This window comes from Archocentrus centrarchus, chromosome 4 (assembly GCF_007364275.1).
Source record: "Archocentrus centrarchus isolate MPI-CPG fArcCen1 chromosome 4, fArcCen1, whole genome shotgun sequence".
NCBI classification, from domain to species: Eukaryota; Metazoa; Chordata; class Actinopteri; order Cichliformes; family Cichlidae; genus Archocentrus; species Archocentrus centrarchus.
In genome coordinates, this window is record NC_044349.1 from 15496561 (window position 1) to 15510638 (window position 14078).

The window sequence follows — 14078 nt, forward strand, 5'->3', positions numbered from 1 at the left end:
TATAGCGACGCAATAAATTATCTTCATTATTAAGCGTAACCAGTGACATACTATACATCGAAAATGTCAAAGCACTGTAAATAAAAAAAAAAAAAATTTTAAAAAAGGAAAATGTTTTACAAATAAAAGGTTGGAAGCGGAACGGAACCCTTACACAGACGCAATGCTCAAAAAACAAATGTTTGAATGCCAGCAGACACAGAAATGAATATTTTAAGTGTGATTCCTCTTTGATTTTAGTGTCTCACGACATAATTTAAGTACTGCTCGAAACAAATAAAAAAATAAAACACTGTACACACACCAAAGAAAGCAAACCAGAAGGATCTTTTTTTTTTTTCATTAATTTCATTTTTTTTTTTTTTTTTAGGAAATCATTGCTTTGCAATTTAGGCTTCATCACAGTTCTCTCCCATTTGACCACATGAATGTAAACAACTGCTGAATTATTCTTTTAAATTTTTTTTACAACATTAATACTTTATATATATATATATATATATATTTATATATTTGTACATATTTTCATTCACATCTGCACGGTTAGCTAGCATGGTAATGAAATAAGGCAAGACTCACATAACTGTGACATCACAATGTTTTTTTTTCTCTTATAATACTGATTATTAAGGTATTTGTCATTTCCTTCATCTGTTCTGCAACAGGCTTTGGTCTTTTCAGACAAAGGCAGGATTGATCCTTCTCCGTCTCCAGAAAACGCACTTTGTTTTGTTCCAGTTTGAGTGAAATGTTAAAAAGGGAGTTTTTGTTGTGGGAAACGGGTCTATAAATACAATTATTTAAGCTGACATTATTAATTGAATTTATTTAACACTGGTCGTTCTGAGGTACATAGTCTAAGATAACTTGGGGAGATGACATAAGAAAGGAGAACTGCAAGGCGACCATGAGGAGCAAATGACTTCCATTACAAGAGAAAAAAAAAGACGTCTTTTTCTTATTCACCCATTTAGCATTTTGTTCATTAACAAATGTTCCTGCTTCAGACTTTTATTTTTCAGCTTTCAGTTCTCCCTTTTCAGTTAGGCCAAGCTGCCATGGCAGGCATTTTTTTTTTGTGAGTAAAAAAGCAAAAAAAAAAAACAGACATGATGGTAGCTAAAAGTCTCTTGCCTGATTGACTGCTTGACATTTTGCCTTTACAGTACCAATAGCAACTAAAAGCTACTTTTTATTGAGAGAGCACACAAGAGAATCATTGACCAAAATAAGCCACTGCTGTAGTCACAAAGCTCTTTTAAAGATGGGGCAGTGTTATTCAGCTTCCTTTTTGTCAGCGCAGAAAGCCTCTCTGTGGCATTACCAGCACTAAAACATTTGTGGGCTCTTAATTCTTAAAGTTGCAGCCTGACAGTCTGATAGTCTTGCTTGTGCAGATGATCAGAAATCATCTTGTAAATGCAGATTCTGCTTCAAGTGTTTTTCTTTCTTCCTTTAAGTATTGTCTCTTTCTGTGTGTGGTTGAGGAAAAGCGACTCTTCTTTTTGAGTTTTTCATTGTTTTTTTTTTTTCCTACAATAAAGGGATCCGAATGCTGTCTGTCTGTGCACCTTATGAGTCTCTGTGCATGTGTTTGTCCACATCAAGTTGTAACTTGAACAAAAAAAAAAAAATGAGCTTGATATAAACTCTGCTCCCCATCCTCTAGGTCACCACATAGTCAAGTGTGAGCTGGAGGTCTGGTTTTGGTGAAAGCATTATTTGGAGTTTCTGGACTGCAGCAAAACTGCACAGCTGCACTACGGGCAGGAAAGTCCCCTCCTAAGCTCTTTTGGCGTGCAGCATTTCAATGAGCAGGTTGTTGCAGGGCACGTCGCCATTCAGGTGTTTGTAGTAAAGGTATTCTTCGGCCTGCAGGCTGATCGCTCGTATCTCGGGTAGCCGGAGGAGCAGCTGGCCAAACTTGTCCGTTTGCTGCGGGTAGTTACACATGACGTAGTCCAGCAGTGCTGCATTGACCTGCTCCTGGACGCTCTCTACCAGGTGAAAATTCTCCAGGTTTTTCACATCTACAAGAAAGAGCAAGAGAAAGGTTAGTTCATTGCTAACATTTTAACGATCTCAGTAGGAAATTTGGGTCAGTATGAGAACAGGTGAGGGAAATCAAAGCCAAGGTTACATACACATAAAAAAAAACAAAACAAAACTTGGAGTATTTTACCTAAAAACCCCAACAAGGTTCATATTACACATACAAAAATGAGCATTTTCATTTATATAGTTGAGTTCTTTGGTTGTTGCTTATTTTCACTTGGCTCAAAATCCACATCATGATGACATTTTCCTCCCTCTTCTTCTTTTCCCCTTAATCGTCTCCTGGGACTACAGTGTAGAGGGAGTCAGGTAAAGGCAAAAAAAAGGTTCTTCTCCTGGGACATGAATTCCCCAGAAGTCCATGAATTATTCAGGAGAGAGTTGTAGTTGTATTAAAACCAGAGCTGCTCCTTAACCTAATGCTTTCACCACACTTTTGTTCCAGATCAAAACAATTGTGTTCCAGTTATTTTTGTCTAATTGTGGAGAAAAAAAGTTCATAAAAGCATCAATCTTATGAATAATAGCAATAAGAGTACACGCCATGCTGAGGAATTCGTCTCGGAGGAAAACCCTTTTTCACCATTAATTCCTCGTGCAAAATACATTTTGCATCTTTCTAAAATCCTACCTTTCTGCACAGCTATAAGCACTTTTCCTTGACAATAATAAGCTCACTGGGGGTTTAAGCAGATTATTGCAAGACAAGACAAAAATTTGCTAAATGGATAATGGTGAACCAGAGCGCTGTGTGTACTTGTCATGATTATGAAGTACAGGGCTGCAGAATATTTAATCAGGTAGCAGCTCTGTGTGTGCATGTGTGATCTTTTATTAATCTGTTTGACCCCAGGTCGAGTGTGTTCACAGTGGGCTAATGTGGAATGACAGAGTCTGTGTATAGTTGACACCTCCGGACCAACACACATACACACACTAAAATATACCACCCTTCAGACTTAATCTCCCAAAGACACACACACACACACACAAACACACTAATCCATGGAAATACACATAATATTTCTTTCTTTCTCACACAGTACCCTCTTCCCACACACACAAACTTACTCACACACACATACACCCCATCCACCCACCTAAAGCATGAGGAGGAAGGAGGGGGAGATAAATCAGCAGCTAATGAGGTCTAGAGAATGAGAAGCAGGTCCTTCAAGGCACTTCCATCTATGATGCACTCTACCATGCTATTGCAATCTGTATGTGTGTGTATGTGTGTATCTGCCTGTTCATGTATTGCCTGTGTTTGTGTGCCATCATGTACCGTGTGGATGCTCACCCTGACCTCTGAGTGACACGGCGGGGGGGCTAAATAAGGCCAAGAGGAGGGCAGGAAAAGGGGGAGGGGTGTGGTCTGTGACAAAGGAGCCTCCAAACAAACATGACATGTGCTTTTTCCTGCTGCCACTCAGCTGTCTGACCCCACTCAGACTCCAGCACTGTCTTTCACACCACCAACACCTCAGAGAGGCCTTTATGTAGCCTTACATAAGCCAGCTCAGTGGATTGTTGAGTGTGCTTTAAGCGCTTACACATAGACATCCTACGCAGGTCAACGAGGAAAAGAAAAGGCTTTTTTTTTTTTTTTTTTTAATCTACAAATGAAACAATTTAAACGTGGGAAAAACTGAGAGAAAAGTTTCTTGGAAAGTTAGGAAAGAATGTGGAAATTACTCAAAATACTAAATAATTTTATCAAATTGACTGTTGAGTTATGCTTCATTGCTCTTCACGAATGAGCTTCAGAAGATTTGCACACGCTACCGAAAACACAATTCTTACATCAAGTGTCAAAAAGTGTCACTAAATAAGAGGACTGAATGTCTGTGGCATTGCTGTACATTTCCAGGGGCTGCAAATGGATAGAGTTACATCTTTTCAAATAAGAGAAATATGGGGGGGGGGGGGTTTCCCTGACAAATGAATAGACAAACCCATGGACATGCCTTTCATAGTATATATTTATTAAAGTTTTCTAATTTCATACTTTATCTTGTTAATGTAACACATTTTAACATTAGCATCAAGTATATGTATATATAGGGTCATAAGTAATTTATATTTAGAATTTATTAAAGTTTGTCAGCATAAAATGAGCAAACTTTAACCTACTGGAATCTTTTTATAAAATAGACATGTTTGAGTTTCAAGCTGTCAAAAAAAAAAACCCAACAAAAACAACAACAAAAAAACCTCAAAAACCAACTCCTATGTTGTTAGTGTAACAAAATTCTGTGAAAACTGAATTGTGATTAGCAGAATATGTATCAACAGGAATGAGGCCTTTTAAGGCATCAAAATATTGCAGCCTTTTTAAAAAAAAATCATGTAAGATCAAGTATTTTATGCAGTGCAAAACACTGTCAGTAACAAACACTGCACACTATTTAATAATCAATTCAGGGATGTCAGAGCTTCTTCTGAGTCTGTTTTGGGTAAAGCAGCAGAAGCATGACAAGGTGAGCCCAAATCATGGCAGAAGCATGTCAGGTACAACCACGGTTTCACCGAAAGATTTGTCTGTGTTTTGTGTGTGTCTGCTTTAGTTAGATGTGTGCATGTGTGGATGTTGGGGGAGAACTACAGAGAATTAATATCCAATGTCTCTGTCAAGCTAATTAGGCAAAAGTGAGGCAATAAGACAGCATTTTAATTGCTAATTATTACCAGAGCCTCTTTTGAAAAAATAATGAATCAGGGCTTCCAAAAAAGAAAAGAAAAGAAAAGAAAAAGCACAAATGATAATAGCTTAATATCGATCCTCAACTGCAAAGACCAGTGGAAAAAAAAATAAATAAATACTAAGGTTGAAGAGTACTTTGTTGCAATTCTGCCCACTAACCAAATCAGAAAAGTGAACTAGAGCTACTTTCAGCTGCTCCCTTAGTCACACCGGGTTGCCACAGCAGGTAGCGCCCCATGTTTGATTTGGCCGGTTTTTATGCCAGATACCCTTCCTGACGCAAACCCAAAGGGATTTGTGTCTCCTCCTGTGGTTGAACCAGAAATCTTTAGCTTGTTAGGCAAACGTGTAAGTCACTACGCTACGAAGGCGCTAAATAAGAAAAGTGCACAAAGAGTAATTTAGTCTTTTAAAAGCATGAATGTGGTGAAATAAAAGAAACAACAAATAAACAATTGATCAGCGATTCCCAGACAGTGGCAGGTTGGAGTATTAAATGTGCTAAGCACTCTCTCCTCTTCCTTCAATGCCCCCCTCATTCCCCCCTCTCTTCTCTCTCTCCATCTCATCCTTCAGTCACTGTGGGACTAATTATCAACTTTTTTTCACATAAAACAGCCACAGTTCGTTGCAGTGCCGCGTCCGAATACTCAAAAGGAAACCCCGAGGTCCCGCAGAATACATTGTTTCATTTGACGGCCGATCATGCCGAAGCCAGCGACCTAATGCAAAACCACACACACACACACGCATGCACATACACATATACACACACACATTAATTCTCTCTTTCACAGAACCCCTGAAATCTCCGCTGTGCTTTTTAATTAGACTGGATCTGCTCTGTGCTGTGAGTGTTTGTCTCTGCGTGTGCTTTTACACTCTTTCACCGACCCTTACAATCAACCTGCTCCAGGGACACAGACACACATGCGCGCACACACAGAGACACGGAAACTGCACATTCACTCATGCAAATGCTTGTTCCATTATTTCGCTCTGATCACAGACATGCCTCATAGTGTGGAGAATGTATTGGGGAAAATAGGACCAGAGAAATAAAAACAATACATACACCAAGTTTTTTTGTACACTTTTCCTTGCTTTTTTAACTCTGTAATTATACTTAGACTGTTTTAGTTCAAATTATTAATTCGGTAGTGTTCATCATTTGAGTTATATTGTGAAAGACTTTGTGGATTGTTGTGGATCATTGTTGTGCTGAGGTTTAGCTAGCAACAGGCCAACATAAATGCGATTCTTATCAGCCAGGTCTGTCATTCAGATAGTAACTACAGGAGTGCTCATGTGACTATGTGATTTATTTGTTTACGTGTTGAATTTGGGCAGTGTTTAGCATCCTTTCACTGACTGAACTTCAGTTTGGGTGGGGTTTAATGTTGTTTGTGACTGTAAATTAGACCCAAATTAAACAAAAGTGTTGCTACATCCCTGAAAAAAGTTTAAAAAGTTAGGGACAGTTCATGTTTCATGAAAGAAAGAAAGAAAGTTCAAGAAAATCTGAAATACTATAAGTAGGGAATTCACTTGACAAACCTTTCACCCTCTCCATATTCTCTAACATACTGTTTCTGCACTAAACTATCACCTATTTTGAGAAAGCACTGCTATGTAGTCAGCAGTTATTACAGGCCAAAATAACACCCTGTTCTCTCACATTACACTTTTAGAGCCTCAATCAATAAACCTCTGAGTCACATGCTACCCATACACGCTGCCTTTCAAAACTTCACAACATGTGTTTTCTGCCGGGTCCAAAAACAACACATAAAACTTGTGGGTTATAAACAGTTATTGAGGGAACTGCTGTCAGTAAAACTTGGCCAATTAAACGTGAGTGGAAGACAAACTGGTTACTTCCTGCATAGGCGGGAATTAGGTGGCCCAGCTCTTCCAATTGGGAGTTTCACAAGCATTTATATGAGCCTATCAAAGCTGGAGAACCTTTTACTACAGCAGCGGTGCGTCAAAGAGCGAGGAGTTGAACGCGTGTCCTGGCTAAGTCCTCTTTATTGCACCCTACTGGGCTGTTATCAAGTCAACAGCTACTTTTTCCACTGTTAATCTGCCTTACAGCTTGGCTCCAATCAGAGATGGGGGCGTTGACACAAGAGAACCCAGTGACCTTTGATTTTGAGAGAAACATATGCCGACTAATGACTTACTAACTATCATAAGCAATATGAAGTGTTGTATGATCACTGGGAGAACTCTACTGTGTTAAACTGTGTTTAAAACACAGAGCAGCAAAGGCAATCAAAGTAAATAAGGACCACAGGGCAAAGAGCAATGGCCGAGCGGTTAATGGTAGCACTTAAGTAGGCTATTATCAGAGTCATGTTGCTCTGCCCTGATACATAAGCTTTGATGAAAAGCATTTTTTTTAACCCCTGATCTCCTCACACCACCTTAAGTACACAAACACACTTGCTACACCTACATACACTCGCCTCAGCTCCTATCAACTCTCTACTGACATTTCATGTGAAAGTGTGTGTGTGTGTGTGTGTGTGTGTGTGTGTGTGTGTGTGTGTGTGTGTGTGTGTGTGTTTTCTTCTGCAGGATGCTGTCCTTCCCCATTAGAGTATTACATCTATCTGTACTTGCCAGAAAACAGGTTCCCCTGCTCCTTGGAGCTCTCAGCTACCTTGTTTTCCTCCAAGTCCCATTTGGGGAATTCCCTTCTCGATATGAAGCCTCCACCTTAGAGGTGAGTGAAAAAATAATGGAAGTAAACTGCAGATATAGGCCTCTTAACATTTAATGGGGGATCTTTGAAACCTTATACTCCAAAGGCTAAAAGCATAACTAGCATCACGGCAATCTGATCACAGAACGCAAGATGAAGATGTGGAGGAATTTATCTATTCTCTGTTTTATCAACTGAAATTGATCTCTGATAAAATATCTAATGATGCTGGAAACCATGGTGGTTAAGGCAGAAACAAGCTAGAAAGAAAAAAAGTATATATTTTTTCATTTTGAATGGCCACACATGAAAACATGCTGAAATGTTGGCTGCCACAGAAATAAATGAGACATTACAGTTATGTAAAAATACACGCACCAGATACTTTATTAGGTCCACCTTGCTAGCACTGGTTTGGATGCTGTTTTGCCTTCAGAACTGCCTTAATTCTTTGTATTATAGAGTCAGCAAGATGACATGATAGCATCACACAGTTGCTGCAGATTTGTTTTGTTCCTGATCCAGTCTGTTGGATTGGGATCTGTTGGCTGTGGAGGCCATTTGAGTACACCTCTGCAGCACTGGTTAATCACTGGGTGAAGCCAGACCTTCAATTGCAACAAGTTCAGAAATTGTTAGATACAGCCTTGTATTCTGATGCTGGAAAGGTGTGGCGATTACAGCTTTCAGATGCTGTTTTAGTATCCAATCACCATTTGTGTTGATGCACACTGATGGCTTTAGGCTGTAGATAAGAGAGAGTTAAGCAAGCGTTAACAATAAAACACCCCAACAGGTGCCTACAGTTCTTGATTCTTGTTTTCATGTGACAATACGTCATTTAAATTTATTGTGAACTAGGGTCAAATGTCTTCATACTCTTATACTGATTAATGCCTTTCCACACCAACAGGATATATAATAGTACAACAAACAGACATATAGTGACTGGTACAGAGTAATGTCAGCCAAGTCTGATTACTTTTTATTTTGTAAATATTTAAAGGATAGGATAACTGGATGAATATTTTGTACTTGGGTATAAGAAAGGTCTCATTAATCCCAGAGCAGTGACCTTTTATCTTAAGCAGTAACGGTTACTTCACCGACATACAGTAACATACTAGCTAGCTACATGCCCTGAAGGTAGCATAGAGCCCAATATCCAGAGGCCAAATTTCCTCTGTGCTGGCAATGAATAATAACTGTCTCACACTTTCTGAAAACAGGCCACCAATGGGAACATGTTGTTGTCAGCTTGTCAGAAGAAAGCATTAAGGCTCAATTTGCCCACCAACTTATCAAACCCTCACTTTCTCCTCTCCGGGGGCCAAATGCCATGCAGCTGTAAAGGAGAATTAAGCAGCTACGGTCCAGTTGGGAATATATTAAGTCAGATCTAAACCTCAGCTGACAACAATGCTATTGTTGTTAAGCTAAACAGGTAGCGGCTGCTTGAGTTCTGTCGCCCAAGGATGGGTCGGCGGGCTCAGTGGGGTGATGGAGAGAGGTCGAGAGATATTGAAAGGGAGAGAAATGCGCCTTAGGTCTGATAAAATAAATAAGAGAAAAGGTGCTCGGAGCAGGAAGGAGACAAGCTTCTCTCATTGCCTATGCTGGCTGGAAGGTGCAGGGGATTTATCTTGAGGTGAAGGGGAAAACAAATTTACACCCTGAATCAGTAGGTCCTGTCTGTGGCTGCATTACTGAGGGCTCCAACAGATGGGCACAGCCAGGGAGATTAATATGAGTGGGCATACATATTAAAGAGCTAGTTAAGATCTCTATACAGAATGTCATGTCAGTGATATTGTTGTATGGCTATTACAATAACTCAGCCAAAAACAATATGTCCACAAGATGAGTTTGTTGGACATGCTAAAAATTATATGGTTAATAGGTTAAATAAAAAATGCTAGATGAATCAGTAATGAAAATAATCCTTACTTGCATTTCTAACATGCTACACACTTGCTGGGATAAAAATCATATTGTTTGGGGGGAAAAAAATCACATTGTCTCAGCATTATGAAAATCCATTTGCCAGAGGGATACTAAGAGACTTGAATCAACAATGAACCTGGTGCTTAGCCCTCTGTGGTCCCTCCAGTCCTCCCCACCTTCCCTCCTTATTGCCCCACCCCCTCTTTTTTACCCCCCCCCCGGAGGTGGAACCAAAAGCCTTTCAATGAGCTGGCCTCAGAGTGAGTGATGCACCCACAGGTCCCTGCTCTCCCACCTTCCTGATGCTGTGTGGATTGTGCAGACAGTTAACACACCATCACAAAACAGCTCCCAGTCATGTAGCTACACAGAGCTAATGATGCTAACACTTGACTGACAGGTTCAGACAGCAATCCAGATGCAAAGTCTCTGCGTTTGGTGTAATGTGAGGAAATGTTGATGGAGTGGGAAAAAGGAAAAAAAGAAATCTAATGAATTAGAAATCAATATTGCTGTACCTGTGAGGTGGCTCTTCAGCCTTCCCGTGACTTCACCTTGTATTGCATTTGTACCTGTCAGCAAACGTAGAAGCAGGCACCGTGTGTGCTGCTCCCGTGTCTGTCTGTATCAATGCATGCGTGTGAACCTCGTTTAGATTCAGTGCACTTAGGCACCCGTTGGCTAATTACAGCCAGGGTTTGTTTGCTGGTGGAGGGAGGGCATAGTGAGTGGAGGGGCATGTCAACCTTTCTTGTTTATGATAAAGTGACAGAAAATCATTGGGGGGTCAAGTACCCCCCCCTCCAGCCCTCCAGTGCCCCGAAAACTCCTGCAGCAGTACAGAAGGTGCATGGTGTGGGATGCCTCCCCTTTAATGAGACCATTAAAGGGCCCGTGTCCCCGTCAATAGATCTCTCTCATTCTTTCTCTGACAAATTTGAATTAATAATTCAGCATCAAGCGCCCGGGGATGTATATTTTCAGCATGAAGGACAGTTAATCCATAGTGTCAGTTTCCCACCTCTCTGACTCTCACTCAGTCTTTCCCTTGCACTCTCTCGTTTTACATCCACCCATCCCTCTGCCTCCTCTTCATTCTGCTTCATTCTCTTTTGATGCCAGCAGGTAGAGTGCTGACTAAAGAAGAGTGTGCCACATATATTCCACACCTTCATTTGATTTCTTTGTTCTCTGTTTGATTTTGGTTCCCTTAAATAGGCTACACTTTTCACACAAGTGCAAATTTGGGTTTCATTTATTTGAAAGTACTGGATGGCAGGGGCTCTTCTCCCCCTCCCACTCAGAGCTAATGTAAGATGACATGTTTGTAGGCTGCTTCTCGAAGATGGACTCAGGATTTTACTGCACGCTCCTACTATGCCAAATGTTAGGACATTCAAACGCACAATTCAAGGAAGTCAGGGGAAATTTGTAATTCTGAAGATAAACCACAAGCATGCTTACTTAGACCACACGTACTGCGGTTTGACAGTTTCACCATTTTTATTGAATGAACTTTAACAAACAATAAAAAGGGCTGTGTCACTGTGTGGTCTTGAGTTTGTCATTACACTTTGGAGAAGTGTCTAACTGTAAAAATCAAATCCCCAATACAGCAGAAAATTAAAGAGGAAGAGAAAAAATAGCACCTGCACGTTCAACTTCTTGAAGATTTCCAGATGTTATCTTTTGTTTCTCTACAGAACAAATATAACATCTGGGAAAGTAACACTAGCACGCTTGAAAAATCAGCGGTGTACTTGGGTAATCATTGTGACATGAGCTGATCTTTAAGGTGACTCCTCTGCATTACACAACTTACTATGAAGAAAAGTTTACTGACATTTTAACAGCTTTTTAAAAAACATTATTATTCATTACTTGAGTATTACGTGAGTATTATCTTTTGTATAAGTTAATTGTAGTGTTAAGACTCCATAATCATACTGGGGGTGTTACCGAGCATTTTAAGAATTTCCAGGCTTGCGGTGTAATGCCTGCAGTAGCTATTGATATCAGTTCCAGGTGGCACTAAAGTACAACTTTATGCTCTAAGGCAGTTTACACGGGCACAAAGAGTTGGAATAGCAAATGCATGGTACTGCAGAGTATTATTTTACATCACATAGCTTTATTTTATTTGATGATGTACCGTATGAGTGCATTCTGTAGGTGTGTCTGTGAGAACAAAAGGTTGATTGATTAATTTAGTTTCATCATGGATTGCTTCTTGGCTTCCTGACCCCGTTCTTTAGCCATGATCATTCCTCTCTTTCTTATAAAGAATTGCTTTCCTCAAACTGCGTGTCTTTTTATTTAACAGCATCATGTTGCTAAAAATAAGTTTCAGCACGAGAACGAAGAGACACGAAAGGATCTGAGATGGTTCAAGAGTGAGGGTATAATATCACAGGTGGGTGGGGCCCTCAATGAAGAGAAAGAGAGAGAAAGGGTGGGAGAACAAGAGGCAGCAACTGCTGGATCATGTGCGCTTTAAAACATTTAATCACTGTCTCTGGTTACACAGACGCACACAGACTAAAGCATGAACACACATATCACCTTAAAGCTCTGCTGTTCTGTGCTCTGACAGAAGTATCTTGTAACTGCATTGTCCGTAGACACACACACACACACACACACACACACACACACACACACACACACACACACACACACACACACACACATGTCCACACTTGCACAGAAGCTCAAAGAGCAAAGGGTGTATAGTATTATAGAAGCCACCTGACCACCATATAGCTTACCAATACCATAGTTTAAAGGCATGCCTCTGCACTATACATACTCACACAGGGTTGCAGAGACTGATCATCCACATACCAGGCAGTGCTGTAATGCCAGTGAGCTCTGTTTGTAATATCAGACCAGTAGGTGATTGTAGGGGATTATTTCTACTTCTAGTCTACTCAGCATTTTTCATGCAGTCATGCACTTACAAGTTTAAAGTCATTCCTATTGTTTAATCCTGATGTTTGATAGAAAGTAGTTCCTGGGCTGAAACTACAAAGTGATAAAATTCATTTAATGGGCTTTCCAAACGTGTGTCATCCTTTTTTATCATTTTCAGTCATTACAACTCTTTGCATATAGTAATGATTGTCCAGTGAGTTACACTAATGACACATCATAAGCTCTACAATGACCATAAATGTCTCATCCTAAAGTTTTTTTTTTTACATGATAGTTGCAGTAATAATAGTGTAGCTCCTTCTTAGATATTGATTGAAAGAGCGAATGGTTTTACAGCTTTACAAATGATTGACAAGGCTGGTGTGTGTAAAGCTCGGGGCCCATCTGATTATGTCTGTTACTGAACACTTGACGAGCAATAGACTTAAAGACTGAGAGGCCACTCCTTTGACCTAGATCCCAGTGTGTCTTTTCATACATTTCTTGTGTGTGTGTGTGTGTTTCTACAGGATGCTGTCCTTCCCCATTAGAGTATTACATCATGTGTGTGTGCTACGCATGATGGTTACATGTTCTGTGAATGTAACCAAAAACAAGATGGCACTCATTGTGAGAGCTTCACAGGGAGGGTTGAGTAACTCTTTGTTGCTGTTTTTTACTATAGCATTTAAGCAATCTGATCAGTATGTGTCATGACAGTGGTAGTCAATCCAGTGTAAACCATCACTGCACACACACTGACCCACAGTCCTCATCCCACAGCACTGTTATACTGTATTATGAGTGAAATATTGATGCTTTTTCGATTGCAAGAACCAGTTCTGTTTTGTTGACTATATGTCTTTCTTATTGTACAGTGCTCTTGGATTTATGCTTTGTGACTCCAGAAAATGATCACATTGTTTAAACTTGCTTATTTTCATCATTATAACAACATGAGAAGTATGAAAAATAGATTGTTCTGATAGTTTGAAGTCAGTGTGATGAAGTCCTGCAGATTAAAACCAACAGGTCCTCTAAACCAGTTATTAAACTGTAAAAAATCACTACCAGGGACTAGATGATGCTTGAATCAAGAGAGGGATTATGTGATGCACTCTAGTGTATGCACAATTTGTTTTCCAAGTCTGTTTTCCTTGACTAATGTGAGCCTGTTCTCCGCAGGGCCCCGAATAGCCCAGGCCTGTCTCCCCTACCCCAAACAGACATCCCTCAGTCTTTAATTGGAGACGAGTAGCAGCCCTGCTAGCACAGCGTTGGGACCCGAGCTGCGGCCACTGAGAATGCATTAGCATTAGCATTGCAGTGGACCAACCTGTACATAATGATAACCTCAAGCTCTACCCACTGGGAGCAGCCCCTGTTCGCGTGCGCGGACACACACACACGAATACACACCAACACACGCTCCCTTCCCCTGTCTTACCCTATACACGCAGCCACGTAAACAAGCAAGTGTAATGCAGCCCCAGTGGTGGGCTGCTCGACGATCAGAGGAGGGAGGGGGGGAGAAAAAAATCAGTTGCCGCCGTTCGGCTGAAAAGTGTGTGTAATGAACTCGAGTTCCATTGATCGGGACTGAGAGTACAGAACCAGGGGCTGTTTGTCCCAGAAGGGCTGCCATACCGCTTCTTAGTAGCCCCTCATAAATGTTTGAGAGGCCTTAGCCGCTCTAGATCCACCCTACCTGGGTTAAGATTCTCTGTTACAACACACATATCCAGGTTGATA

At 40.5% G+C, this 14078-nt stretch overlaps 1 protein-coding gene across 2 annotated transcripts in view; it reads right to left on the reverse strand.

Moving 5' to 3' along the window:
- Window positions 1-327: 327 nt before the first annotated feature.
- The window catches only part of nr5a2 (nuclear receptor subfamily 5, group A, member 2), a 73112-nt gene continuing 59361 nt past the window's right edge, over window positions 328-14078 (reverse strand). The window contains exon 7 of one of the 2 annotated variants that reach the window (XM_030727933.1): window positions 328-2030. In XM_030727933.1, coding sequence (XP_030583793.1) covers window positions 1783-2030 — 248 coding nt within the window. In that variant the 3' untranslated portion in view covers window positions 328-1782. The remainder of the gene's footprint in view (window positions 2031-14078) is intronic. The other variant, XM_030727934.1, reaches the window with a different exon arrangement.